Source organism: Dendrobates tinctorius, unplaced genomic scaffold (genome assembly GCF_039654945.1).
Source record: "Dendrobates tinctorius isolate UK_male_01 unplaced genomic scaffold, ASM3965494v1 ptg000028l, whole genome shotgun sequence".
Lineage (NCBI taxonomy): Eukaryota > Metazoa > Chordata > Amphibia > Anura > Dendrobatidae > Dendrobates > Dendrobates tinctorius.
This window is the reverse complement of record NW_027361696.1, coordinates 65248860-65263913: the sequence shown is the minus strand read 5'-3', so window position 1 is coordinate 65263913 and position 15054 is coordinate 65248860. Positions and strand designations below refer to the sequence as shown.

Sequence of the window (15054 nt, the reverse complement as noted above, 5' to 3'; positions counted from 1 at the left end):
AGTACATATTACATATATACAAGGAATTCTTTGTGGCAAAGAGGCAACAAGTAACATCTAACAAGACAGATACAGTATATAGTCTACACATGACGATTTAATTGTTGAACAGAGAGTGGATAGAAGCTGTTCATATGGCGGTTGGTGCTGCATTTGGGGACTCTGAAGCGACGTCCTGAAGGGAGTAGTTGGAATGAGGAGTGTCCCGGGTGAGAGGGATCGGATGAAATTTTCAATGCGTGGGATCGAATACTCTTATCATAAAGATCCTGGATTTTAGGCAGGGGGGAACCTATAATTCTCTCTGCTGTTCTGAAAGTCCTTTGTAAGCGGAGTTTGTCATGCGCAGTGGCTCCCCCATACCAGACTATCAGAGAGGAACAAATCACAGATCTGATGACAGCATTAAAGAATAAGATCAGCAGATTCTTAGACAAACCATATCTTTTCAGCTGACACAGGAAGAACATCCTCTGTTGTGCTTTTCTTATAACAGCATCCACGTTTTTCCCCCATTTAAGATCATGAGAGATGATAACACCAAGGAATTTGGTCTCTGTGACCCTAAGAACCACTTCGTCATGGATGTAGATTGGAAGTATCTCATGTTGATCTTTCCTAAAATCCACAACCATCTCAGCAGTTTTTTTAGTGTTGAGTACAAGATTATTGGCTTTACACCAGTCACATATTCTTTCCACCTCACTCCGATACAAGTCTTCAGCATTTCCCCTGATTGTCAGATTTTATTGATTGTCTGATTTTATTGATTGTCAGAGGGAATGCTGATAATTGTGATTTCTTGTTAATCATGGATCATACCTACCAAGCAAGCATCCTGGTTCCAGCGGACATTGCCAGATTTGGTTAGCTATCCCGCTGTTTTCCGGAAGGTTGGGGGGTTTGTCCTAGTTTCAACCATATCTTGGTCCATAGGATGCAGTTACAGTTGAATTGAATGGTGGAGCATTACTAAAAGGCACCTGCTACTCCAAACCTCACAAGGCATAGAGCGCCACAGGACTGCGATCATTATGGGAATGGGGCTGTTGTGGCAACATAATGTGCGAAAGACACTGTAGGGGTATCATAAAATGGTGGGGAGGGATAAAGTATGGGGGAATATACTGTGGGGGCATCATAATGTTTAAGGAATACTGTAAGGGCATTATGCTGTGTGATGGGGCAGCATACAGTAAGTTTGGGCACTGTGGGCACATCATTGTTTGTGAGGGTTACTGTGAAGGCATTATACTGTGTGAGGGGGCACTGTGGGCGCATCATAATGTGTGAGGGGTTCTGTGAGGTCATTATGTTGTGTGATAGGGCACCATACAGTAAGATGAGGCACTGTGGGCACATCATTGTTTGTGAGGGGTACGGTGAAGGCATTATGCTGTGTGAGGGGTCACTGTTGATGCATCATAATGTGTAAGGGGTACTGTGAGGTCATTACGTTGTGTGACAGGGCACCATACAGTAAGAAGGGGTACTGTGGACACATCATTGTTTGTGAGGGGTACTGTGAAGGCATTATGCTGTGTTGGGAGGCAATGTGGGTGCATAATAATGTGTAAGGGGGACAGTGAGGTCATTACGTTGTGTGACAGGGCACCATACAGTAAGAAGGGGTACTGTTGGCTCATCATTATTTATCAGGGGTACTGTGAAGGCATTATGTTGTGTGAGGGGGCACCATCCAATGTGAGGGGTCACTGGGGGCACATCATAATGTGTGAGGAGTACTGTGAGGGCATTATGTTGTGTGACGGGGAACCATATAGTGCAATGGGGCACATCATGTGTGAGGAGTACTGTGAGGGCATTACATAGTGTGACAAGGAAACATACAGTAAGATGGGGCACATCATGTGTGAGTGGTACTGTGAGGGCATTATGTAGTGTGACAAGCAACCATACAGTAAGATGGGGCACATCATGTGTGAGGGGTACTGTGAGGGCATTATGTTGTGTGACAGGGAACTATACAGTAAGATGGGGCACATCATGTGTGATGGCTACTGTGAGGGCATTATGCTATGTGAGGGGGCATCATACAGTGCAAGGAGGCACTGTGGGCATATCATCTGTGAAGGACACTGCAAAGGAATTATAGTCTGTGTGCGGACATTATACTGTTTAGAAGGGAATTTTGGGTGGCCATGAAAGGGGTATCATTACTGGGTGAGAAAAGTAAGGGGCATCAACAGGGGCACTATTTTGATGTGGATGCACAGAGACAACTGGGCAAGGTTAGGGATGAGACAAACAAACCATGCCCTCTGTTAAAGTTGGGTGCTATGGCTGAATGGCAAATTCCTCGCACTTTCCGTCAGAACTAATTTACCGCCACCAATGCTATTAAAATAGATTTTAGGGAACTGACAGGGTAGACGATACTGTCAAAAATTGCCACTTTGACATACTGTATATTTATATGTTCAAATCAATTGTGAAACCCATGGTCAGTATAACAATACTTGTGGCCCACCGGTGCTAGTATAGGCCATAAAGCGTATCTTGGGCTGTGTCTTTATGGCGGAGCAGCTGGTGATTTAGTGCACCTTTATGGCGCCATAACAAACTGATTACATTGTGTTTCAGAAGCAGGTGTTATACGATGGAAGAGAAAATGGAAACCAGAGACGGCTCCCAGCGACCATCTGTGCTGAAAGGTGCAGCCAGGCTCCCGTTACTATGGAGATGGAGTAATGGCCCCTCATTAAAGCTAGGAAGCCATTGTTCATGTTAGGACTTATCTTGGGACTTTACATGACAAATTTACTGGGACTATTCAAGTGAATGAAGCAACTAAAGGAGAACTATGACAAGAAATAGTCTTCATATACTCTTCATGTAGTACAATATACATGTCTAAAACCACCATATTATTAGAAAGATTCACTACTGAATAAATAGTAGAAAAATCTGCTTAATAGGTTTCACTGCTGCTAAACTACTGCTCCCTGTCTACTTTATCCACTTAGTTTAGTCCAGAAAGCAAAGCTATTTGAGACAGACTAGTTGCTATGAACTATTAATGACAACATCCTTAGCAACCAGTCTTTCTTTTTTCCTTCCCTTCTTCCAAGAGCTATAACTTTTTAACTTTTCTACCGACATGGCCATATGAAGGCTTCATTTTTGCAGGACGAGTTGTACTTTTGAAGGACACTGTTCACTTTACCACATAATGTACTGAAAAACAGATAACATGGAGAAAAAATGGCGAAAGAAAACTTGATTCCGCCATTTTGCAGGGTTTACCTTTTACGGTGTTCATTGTGTGGTAAAAACGATCTGTCAATATGGCTCTTGACATTACTTCAAAGCCCACAGAGAAGTTGGTTGAAGGAAAAATGTAAGCTTTTGTTTCTGGGGGCATAACTTTGGCACCAGTAGCGTAGCTACCATGAGAGGTTGGCCCCAGGCTCCGCACTCAGAGGGGTCCACCTAGAGCGACACTACCCTTAACTGTGTCTTCGATACAGTTAAACCTCATGATAGATCAGTGAGGCACGATTTCCCTGCACTACCGCTTTTGTTTCTGTTCTGTAGACCGCAGGTCGCTTTAAACCTGTGGTCTACAGAAAGGCCAAGCCACCAACCATCACGCACTGGGACTGTAATGTCCTGTGTGTGCGTCAGCACTATGACAGCACGTTGGTCTGCTTAAGTCTCCCGGGTAGAGTTGTCAGGGTCCTGGAGTAGGTGAATATATGATGGTTTTCACTTTAATTAAAACTTGTGGGGGTATCATAAACATGAAACAGTGGGGGTCTCTCATACATTATAGGGAGTACTGTGGGGGTCCTTATAAAATCTGAGTCCCATTATACAGTATTGAAGCTAATGTGGGCCCATTATACAGTGTAGGAGCTAATGTGGGCCCCATTAGACAGCATGGGAGCTAATGAGAGGCCCATTATACAGTGTGAGAGCTAATGCCAGGGCCATTATACAGTCTGCTAACTGTGGGGGGTCATTATACAGTTTTGGGGCTAATACTGGGGTCATTATACAGTTTGAGGTTTACTGTGGGTGCCATTATACAGTGTGGGAGCTAATGCGGAGGCCATTATACAGTTTAAGGGCTAGTGTGGGTGCCATTATACAGTAGGAGGGCATTATACAGTGTGAGGGTCATTATACAGTGTGAGTTCTACTGTGGGGGCCATTATACAGTGTGAGGGCTTCTGTGGGGGTCATTATGGGTCGCCCTCGCACACCCAGGGCAGCGGGGTACTCGGTACTGGGCCGGTGTCAAGGCGGGAATGTGTCACAGCAGCGTGACCCGGTCCGTGGCCCTGGGCGCCCAATATCAATGGCGGTGATGTCAATGGTGTTAAAGTTTATATGAATAGTTCGTGACGCCACCCGTGGTGTTTGGCAAGTAAGATGGTAAGCCAACGCTGCATACAGATCCGCTGGGACTGATGGTGTGGTGCAGCAGAGATGGTATAGCTCCCCACAGGTGGAGCTGTAGTCCCAGGGCAGTGTAGGTGCAATGGATGAGGAGAGGCACAGAATGTATGGAGGCTGGTACCCAGGTGTAGTGGTGCTGGAATAACTGGAGGACACCAGAGTATGCGGTTCCAAAGATTTACTCACTGTTTGCAGTTCACACAACTGACTGCCTCCGTACTGTGTTCTCCAGGTCAGGGCCCCAGCCAACCTCCAGGCAGGATAGGATTCTCCCTTCCACACTCCGCCAACATGTACCTTACTGAACGACTCCTCCAATGCGCCTTTAGGTGCGAAGCACTCCAGTACTTAGTTACCCTGGAATGCCTCTCTCTAGGTGTTCCTAGTCTTTACTTGTATGACAGCAAGCTGTAGCCTGCTTCGGGGACTCCTCACTGCGTCCCGGCTCTCTATTCAGTTGCTGTTGTGTCCCAAGTCTATGATGAGAGCAAGGCGTTAGCGGCTCACTACTCCTCCGGTGTCTGTTGCCGGACATAAAGATCCAATCAACCTCGGGGACCGGGCCCCGGCTTTTGCCCTCTCTGGACTGGAAGGGTTCTCTCTCTTTCTCAACCTGCTTCCCATCGTCCTTCTATTCTCCTTCGTTCCGATCTGTTCTCTCTCTCTCTCTTATGGAAGGTTAGGTTATCAATCCTATCAGTCTCTTTCTCTGGTCTTTCTCGTGCCAGCAGCCCAGACCACTGGGACCAGCTGCAGCACGTCCCTCAGACACCCATCTTCTCTAACCAACTAACCTCTAACTCTCACTCTTCCCACTCTTTTCTAGCTAACTCCACCCGCCTCTCAGCACATCTCGTGTTACGAAGCAGGGTTCCACGAGGGGTGCTCTGCTAACCCCCAGCCTGAAGCTGTTAGGTGGCCCCACTGAACTATCCTGTGTTTGGAATGCAGGTGTGGAGTGTGGTCAGGAGTTCCCACCTTACCTGGATGGTGGGGAACTACACCTTAGGAGAAGGTGCAGTACCTCTGTGGCGCCTGAAGCCTCAGTGGTGCCACAATTATACTGCCTTTTTTTAGGTGCAGAGGTGATGTCATACTATCTATAGAGGAGCTGTGGCGGTATCATATTGTGTATAGCGGAGCTGTGGGTCCACCATACTGTGTATAGAGGATCTGTGGGCCCACCATACTGTGTATAGAGGAGTTGTGAACCCACCATACTGTGTATAGCGGAGCTGTAGTTCCACCATACTGTGTATAGCGGAGCTGTGGGCCCACCATACTGTGTATAGCGGAGCTGTGGGCCCACCATACTGTGTATAGAGGAGCTGGGGGCCCATCATGCTGTGTATAGGGGAGCTGTGGGCCCATCATATTGTTTATAGGGGAGCTGTGGGCCCATCATACTGTGTATAGAGAAGCTGTGGGCCAACCATACTGTGTATAGAGAAGCTGTGAGCCCATCATACTGTGTATAAAGGAGCTGTGGGCCCATCATACTGTGTATAGGGGAGCTGTGGGCCCACTATACTGTGTATAGCGGAGCTGTGGGCCCACCATATTGTGTATAGCAGAGCTGTGGGCCCACCATACTGTGTATAGAGGATCTGAACATTGAGGGACTCAATGTACATTATTAAGTGGACATTATTAAATGTTAAGTGGGCACTAAGGCTGGTTTCACATTAGCGCTTTTTAAGCGCACGCACGGCCGGGGGTAGCTCCGCCCCCGAGCCGGCTCTCTGCCCGGCGTGCCCGCCCCTTGTTTGTAGCGCCGCCTCCTAGCGCACAGCGGCGCCTGCGATCGGCGCACCCTATCTTTAGCATAGGGTGCGCAGATCGTGCGCAGGCCGTGCGCTAGTTGCGCTTTGACCTGCGCACTTTTGACGGTGCGCCGTGCGCGCCAAAATCAAACTTTTCGGATTTTGGCGCGCACGGCGCACCGTCAAAAGTGCGCAGCGCAGGTCAAAGCGCAACTAGCGCACGGCCTGCGCACGATCTGCGCACCCTATGCTAAAGATAGGGTGCGCCGATCGCAGGCGCCGCTGTGCGCTAAGAGGCGGCGCTACAAGCAAGGGGCGGGCACGCCGGGCAGAGAGCCGGCTCGGGGGCGGAGCTACCCCCGGCCGTGCGTGCGCTTAAAAAGCGCTAATGTGAAACCAGCCTTAAGTAGCATTTTTGTTATAGAGGTGCTCAGAGTATTGTGGCCATCAATGGGGCAAAATGTGAACACTGTATTCTAGGGCATTTTGACAGAGCATTAATATTTTCTAAGGGGCAATTTCACCATCTAGAGGGCACAAAGGAGGCAGCATTACTATATAAGGAGCACAGTTAAGGCATTACTATGTGGGGCATTAGGAGGATCCCTGTTATTGTGCCAAACAGCAGGTGCAGTAATAGGGCACATATGGCAGCAGCGGTTCAGTTTTGGGGTGTCAGTAGGATGAGAAGTTTGTGCAGGTTGGGGATAGATGGTGACGATGCAGGAATTGTGAGAAATCAGATGTATCTTCGCCGTAATGTCTGCAGCCGAGTCCTAGCTGGAGAAGTTGTCGTGTCGGTCTGAGCCAGACGGAAAAGACGTGAAAAATGAACGACTTCATAAGAAAGGACATCAGCTGTAAGTCACTATATATAATTATACTATTGGATTCCCATGCACAAAGTATTGACTCTCTTAATCTCTTAATTTTTTTCGGGCAGCATGGTGGCTCAGTGGTCTGCAAGGCTGCAGCGCTGGAGTCCTGGGTTCGAATCCCACCAAGGACAACATCTGCAAGGAGTTTGTATGTTCTCCCCGTGTTTGCGTAGGTTTCCTCCGGGTACTCTGGTTTCCTCCCACATTCCAAAGACATACTGATAGGGAATTTAGATTGTGAGCCCCATCGGGGACAGTGATGATAATGTGTGCAAACTGTAAAGCTCTGCGGAATATGTTAGCACTGTATAAAAATAAAGATTATTATTATTAATCTCCTGCACTGATGAGATCTGATGCAGTTGGATTCAACTATCTGGGCGTATCGAAGCTATTATATGCTATTATACCACAGTATAAATGTATAATTGTTCAAAAATGACATAGAAGAAGTGATTTAAATGACTGTGCCCAAATTCTTTAATTGAGGATTAAAAGAGGTATTGTGAGTCAATGCTGTTCTCCAGCATTGATGTGAAAGCGCAGCGCCTCGTATTTTATGACGCCTATTACAGTATTTTATTTTCAATGAAAGGCTTTTCCCCCTTCTCATCCTAATCTTAATGGTTGACTTCTAGGTCTTTTACTCAGAAATTAAAAAGTCCCCACTCAAGCAATTCTCCATTAAAGAATAATAAACCTTTTAATCAGACTGCAGGTTTACTGTCCTACACAATAAAAAAAAACCCATGATGTACAAATTAAAAGCCTTAAAGAGCATCTACAAATTGATTTTAAAGGGTGTATTTAAGCCCGTCAAACCTTGACGCTTGCAACTAAAGGCAGTGTTCTGTTTTTTTGTGACCTTTTGCAATAAGGGGGTAATTATTTCCAGTGGGCACATTTCACTGTGCATGGTAAACATAGTTTTTATTGCTATTTTGGTAGCAAAAATACATGACATTCTGGTCATTAAATCCCCCGTATGGTACCCGAGAACAAGGTGCAAACGTCGCATTTGGGTTTATGCAGCCGGCACAGGGCCAATACCAGTATTTGTCAATGATAAACTAAATGTTTTGCATTAGTCAATGCCTGATGAAGAGACCTGAGTAGTCTCGAAAGCTTGCAATTTGTTACCATCTTTTCAGTTAGCCATTAAAAGGTATCAACCACTGAGGACTCTCAATTCTGAGTATTTTTCAATGATAAACTAATAAGTGTTAAAAAATCCTTCTACCGTTTTGTGTATGCTGTTCCATTGCTGGCTAATGTGTCTCTATGGTTTGAAACCCCATGTAATGTGATCCTAAAGTCATGTGTATCTCAACTTCCATTTGCATCATCTTCTTGATATCCTACAGTCAGTAGGACAGCAGGTAGGTGAAATGCAATCTTGGACGCCAGTCTGTATGTAATCTGTGACCAATATTTTCATCAAGTTTTTTCCTCAATATGCACTATGGATCTGTTTACTCTGCCGAAAGTCATTTTCTGGTACTACGGTCACCTCGATCTGAAGTGGTTTGGGATCCACCATTCAAATAACCCAACAACTGTCAGCATAGAGTTGAGAGGTCCCCATGTCCAAAAGATAGCCAAATAGTCCAATTGATATATTCAATTTTACTCAAAAGGATTTGGGCCACTTAAGGAGTTTTTTCGATTGGAAGAAGTTATCATCTAACCACAGAATAACTACTAGAGGTTCCTTCCATTGGAAGAGGGTATCACGTAACCACACAATAACTTCTAGAGGTTCCTTCCATTATAAGACATTATCACATAACCACAGAATTACTTCAAGAGGTTCCTTCCATTGGCAGAAGTTGTCACATAACTTCAAAATGACTTCTGCAGGTTCCTTCCACTATAAGAAGTTATCACGTAACCAAGGAATAACTTCAAGAGATTCCTTCCATTGGAAGAAGTTATTACTTAACCACACAATAATTTCTACAGGTTCCTTCCATTATAAAAAGTTATCACGTAACCACAGAATAACTTCTAGAGGTTCCTTCCATTGGAAGACATTTTCAGATAGCCACAAGATAACTTATAGAAGATCCTTCCATTGAAAGAAGTTTTCACATAGCCACAGGACAACTTCTAGAGGGTCCGGACGGTAGGACCCCAACTGATCTCCAGATAATGGCACTTTTATCTCATTGCGTATGCTTGGCCTATCCATCTGTAGGACTGCCATGGTGCTGTTACTCAGCTTTCTCCAGTTGTGCCATAGAGAATGAATGGAACTTTAGTTTACCATGCACACTGGGATAAAAGTGCACCCATTCTGGAAATCAGTGCAAATCCCAGCAGTCAGTCACCCACCTATCTAGACATCAGCACCTATCCTGGTCACCAGTGTGACTTTACACTTAAAGTGACAGGCTAATACTTGCTCAATTGCCACAAATTAATCAGCAGCATTACCGAACACCCAACCCGTCATGTTTTCTAACTTCGTACAACCCCTTTAACACTCTAGCCATATACACTCCTCAATAAATTGTAACACAAGATAGGAAAAGTCATGGAATCATGGAAATCATAAGATTGGTAGATTAAGATCTGCTGCTGGCAGCTCTCTTTGCAATGGTTGACCAATGATGTTCCAGATGTGCTCTTTGAGACAAGCCCGGAGACACTGCAGCCATGGGAGGACATTTAGGCCACACAGGCGGCTCACCAAATAAATGTAACACCAAGTTGTTAGTACCTGGAATGTTGATTTGAGGGGTACGACTACATTATGCCACCCCACCATAATTTTGGACCGTTGTAACATTCGCTCATGATAGCAGGCAATGCATGAAGGCACGTGTGTTTCTACACATGGTGCTCATACTCAATACTGAATAAATCGAGATGTTTGCAAAATTTAGTTTTCATTTTTTTATCATTTGCATATCATTAACACGTCTGTCCATCCTGTAATTTACATAATTCCCCAACTTTTCCTTCTATGTGTTGCAATTCAAAGTTGAGGAATGCAAAAGAATTCAAGTTGTTGTATGCCAAAAACCTAAAATACCTACGGTAATTAGAAAGTGCAATTATTTTTACACGAATGACAAAGTGTCTAAAGATCTTGCTTTTTAGAGAACGGCATAATCGCAAGAAACAATACTAAGAAGCTACTAGTTGTCGTCACCTTGGCAACCGAGGTTGACAGAATTTGAGAAAATCCTTGAAAAAAAACAAAGGAAATGAAACGCGCTGCAGATTTTCATACCATGCGATGAGAAAGACACTGGGACTCTTGTGTAGCCTTGTGATCCGGTTTGGCCTGACTTTCTGTTCTCAATCAATTACATAAAAATTTATCTCTGCAGCTCCGACTGTAATTGGGACATTGCATGTGAGATTGATAATGATTCAAAAGGCAATGAAAGGGAGATGCTGCTGCCCTTTAGCTGACTGAGCATAGTAATCCCACAGAACAAAGCTTTACACTGATAAACCCTCTGACAGGGATAACCCGAACGCAGGATTAAAACATATTACTGGGCTTCTTGAGCTAAGAACTCAATTGCAGGTAGTTCAACATAACAACTCTGTACTCTCACATAACTTTCTATTTATTGTATCTGACATCATAACGTCACATCAAGTCGTGAAAAGGATGGTACTATCTAATTTCTAAAAGATTCACATGTCTATATACTTCTTCTGATCAACAAACACCAAAAAAACAAACTTAAACACTCAACGCAAGGGACGATCTGGGTCGTTGTGGATGTCATGGCCATAGCAATTTCTTACCGAAAACCACCATGCCTATGTCTACTCAAAACCGTGATTTTATGGAGTCTCTGCTGGTAACGCTAATTTTCCATTTGTGATAATTAATAACTGTTCATAAAAATTAGATATGGGGAGCTTTTAGACATCGGTGGCCAAAAGTAAAGTCAATACGAAGAGTAACAATAAATTAATGACCATGTAAGCTTTCCGATGTACAGATCAGACCAGCCAGCTCCCTAATATCTCAACTTACTAGACGCTGTCTCTGTTGGAGTGACATAAGGCATGATTTAAATTGTTGTGGACCTTATGGCCATAGCAATGTCATACTGAAAAACACAATTCCTATGTCTACTCAAAACCTGGATTTTATGGGGTTTCTGCTGGTAACTCTGATTTCTCATTTGTGAAAATTAATAAACGCCCACTAAATTTAGATATCGGAAGCTTTTAGCCATCAGTGGCCACAAGTAAAGTCAACACGATCAGCAACAATAAATTAGTAGCTGTATTGACTACGCTCTCCAATGTGGAGACCAGACCAATCAGCTCCCTATATCAGAACTTTACTAGACCCTCTCTCTGCTGGAGCACATAGATATTTAAATGACCAATGTCAGATTAGCAAAGCAACTGGATCCAGTGTAATCTCAAATCATATTTGGCTGGGATCAAATTAGTCTTTATCTATCGATAAGAACAATGTTACTTTTTGCTCTTAAATCTACTAATTTTCTAAGGAGAGTCAAAAGGTTCTACAGTGATCAACAACAAATGAAGCAGCTTATTACTAGTTGCTTAAAATTGTGAAACTGTAAAAAAAAAAAAAAAATGGCCTAAAACTATCTCTTACCCCAGATAGGACAATCACGGTCCCCAGCTTCTTAAGCGGTCCCCTGAATCCCGCACCTGATGCTCTTTCCGGGCTCTTAGTTCTTGCACTGCTTTTCTATTTTGGAAGCCCACCAAGGCCAGGGTAATTTCTGCGTTCCATCGGCTTCGTTCCCTGCAGCGAAAGTCTATCTCCTGTCCTTCCATGGTGACCAAGGTAAAGTAGACACGTTCCCCTTTTCTCTCCACGCATTCCAACTTGGCCAAGGAATCGAATTGTAAAACCTTGGCCTTGCCTTTCTTTCGAGAGTCTGTGTACAAATGTAGACCTTCAGGAGTCAGCACACATCTACGTTTCTTCCATAGTTGAAGGAAGCTGTCACTCCTCTTTTCCAAGTCCCCTTCCTTAATGGTCACAGGAGATGATGCCATGATGCACTGATTCATTAGTCTTTAATAATGAGTTGTCTTTATTGTTGACGGTAAACTTTAGGATGGATTGGACCAGTTTTAGGCCTTCCAATGGATATATCTCTCAGCCATAACCATTTCTGAGTTTACAAAACTGGAATCTTGTCGCGACAAAAAGGAGATTTTCTTTTCCAGAAGTCTTCTTTCTCAATGCAGAACTTCTTTAGGGCATGACAGCTAATGTTCGCAGACTTCCATAAAATTTTAAACTTCACTGCGGATAACACCACATCTTTACAAATCTTCGCCTACTAGCAAGGTGGCAGCAGTACATGACATGTAAAGCTTTCCAAATGGGTCAGGAGCAAAGTAACAGCTCGGAATCGTGGGAAAGGAAATATCCAGATCTTCTTGAGGTGATAAGAGCAATGCAAACTAAGAAACTGTTTGCAGAAGGAGACAGCTCAGTGCTTGTAGGATGGATCTTTGACTCGCTCTCTCCTCCTCATTCATGCCCCAGGCTTCTGGGTGGGACTGAATAGGTAGACGCTGTAAGTTTTTCCTAGTCACTCACACAAATGCAGCTGCAAGGAACAGTGCCCAGCCTAATAGGATGACTGTAGTTATTCACTGACTGAGATGTAGTAAGCTCCTCCTCGCTAGAAGGCAGCTAAACACACTGCAGATAAATACATAGTGGATTAAATCCATTACATGCTAATGGCGGGCAGGCTGAGCACAGGACACTGAAAAAAGGTAAATGTTCAATTAACTCTACGTAAAGAGGATAGGAGTTATGTAGAAATTGAGCAAAGGCATCTAAGGAGAACAACTTATTACTAATGACTTTGTGCATCTGGAATAACAAAACTTTCGTAAGTAACAAGTTTATCGGAGTCCTTGCAAAATTAATCAATCATCTCCGGTACTTACATCGTGATCATCGATTCCTTTAAAGGAAAAGTATTTCACCCGGGAAATGAAACAATTACTGGCCAGGGGGGTTTCTTTTAACTCTTTTTTTACCTTTACCATTTATATATTTTTTTAACAAATTTTGTTTCTTTTTCCAACACTACTCTAGACTTTGACGAGAAGACAAGAAAAAGACTATAGTACTTTCGTATTCTAGAAGCAACCTCATCACCGAAGAAGACAGATGCCATTTTTAAGAAGACAGTTGCATTTTTTTGAAGGTTCCATTTTTAAGAGTATAATGTATATAACGAACAATCAAGACAGCTCACCAATCCTGGGTGTTTAAGTCGAAGAAAACCAAGCACTCCGTCCTCCTTGAAATAATTATTTATTGCTTAATCCATTAGCTTAAACATCATAAAAGCGTATAAATAACATTGGACACGTTTCGGAAATGCATCTATGAATAAGGAATGTATTTCCGAAATGTTTCAGTAGTATTATCCATTTTTATGATGTCTAAGCACATGGATTAAGCAATAATCCCTGTGGGAGGGGGGTGGAATGCAAAAAAACCCCAATGTACAATTCCACAATAGATGTTTGTGTTTTTCTTTAAATTGCTTTCCACTTTTGTTCCTTGAAGGTTCCTTTTTTTTTTTTTTTACAGTTTTCAGAAGGGTTTAAATTAATTAAACACAAATTTTCCCAAAGGAGGATATCAGAGAATAAATAGGAAAACTCAAAAAATATCAAATAGCACAAAAAAAACCACACATAGAAAATTATATCAATTCAGAGTAGCACTACCAAAAGCAGGAACCATGGGGAGTACAAAACCAGGTTATAGCTATAATTCACAGCTCAGAATGAAGTTAAATATAAAAAACAAGTAAAACATATTCATGCTGACGAAGACCGGAGAAACGCGCGTAGAGGCGGCAGGCCGGGGTCCATCTTGCAATATCAGTGAGTTATAGCTTTGGTACATGCACATTAAATCTTTTGTATTTATTTGCACAATATGCACTGCAGTACCTTAAAATACTGTCACCGGTTCTTTAATTTCCCTCTCATCAGAGTTTGACCCCTTATGGGACATAGTGGTATGCATATATAACCGTGACCTTCTTAGTTATGGGGCTATTGTATACAGCATGAATATGTTTAACTTGTTTTTTCATATATAACTTCATTCTGAGCTGTGAATTATAGCTACAACCTGGTTTAGTACTCCCCATGGTTCCTGCTTTTGGTAGTGAATTGATATAGTTTTCTATGTGTTTAAATGAATAAACTGGATAATATTTGTAAATATACTCTTGGACCTTTTTCTGTTTTTTTTTGTGCAATTTGGGTTTAAATTAATGAATTATCTTAACTCTATGGGTCTGTAGAACTGCAGCTTGTCAAGTTAGGGATTAACTGAGCGGTTCGCCATAATGAGGCATTGGGCTTCATGCATTCTGATCAAAATGTTAACTAAGAACCTCTAGTAGCGTTTTGAAAAATTTTGTTTAGTCGCAGTAGATCAATTTTATATTATTTGGATGTACGTCCCCTGTCTCGTTCTACAGTTATTGTTAAAAAAAAGATTTTAAGAATATTAATAAAGCATAAAAATTCTAATCAGCCCCATTTTGACTTAAAAATAAAGAAATTAAATAAAAATGGTAAAAACTTATTAGGAATTGTAACATTTGTAAAAGTCTTATCTATCAATTTTTAAAAAATTAAAATTGCATTTTTTTAGTCACTACACTTCCCACCAAAAATGCAATAAAAAGTGATCAAAAGATTGTATGGATCCAAAAATCATACCAATAAAAATTACAGGTTTCCATGCAAATAAACAAAGCCTAACCCAGACTCATTAATGGGAAATTGAAAAAAATTTGGGTTTCAGAATATTATTTTACAAAGTTACAAATTATCACTTGAATAAAATAAAACTTTTACAAGATTTGTATTGCTGTATTCATACAAACCTGGAGAATTGTGTTTTCAGATCATTTTCACCACACAATAAATACCATAAAAATGAAATTGTTTGTCCATATTATGTGTGGGGGGGCTGT

General features: G+C 42.5%; 1 protein-coding gene across 1 annotated transcript in view; it reads right to left on the bottom strand.

The window, feature by feature from the left end:
• Positions 1-12663, bottom strand: part of LOC141085479 (pleckstrin homology-like domain family A member 2) — a 45115-nt gene extending 32452 nt beyond the window's left edge. The window contains exon 1 of the mRNA XM_073570869.1: positions 11670-12663. Coding sequence (XP_073426970.1) covers positions 11684-12094 — 411 coding nt within the window. The 5' untranslated portion in view covers positions 12095-12663 and the 3' untranslated portion in view covers positions 11670-11683. The remainder of the gene's footprint in view (positions 1-11669) is intronic.
• Between the last annotated feature and the right edge of the window lie 2391 nt (positions 12664-15054).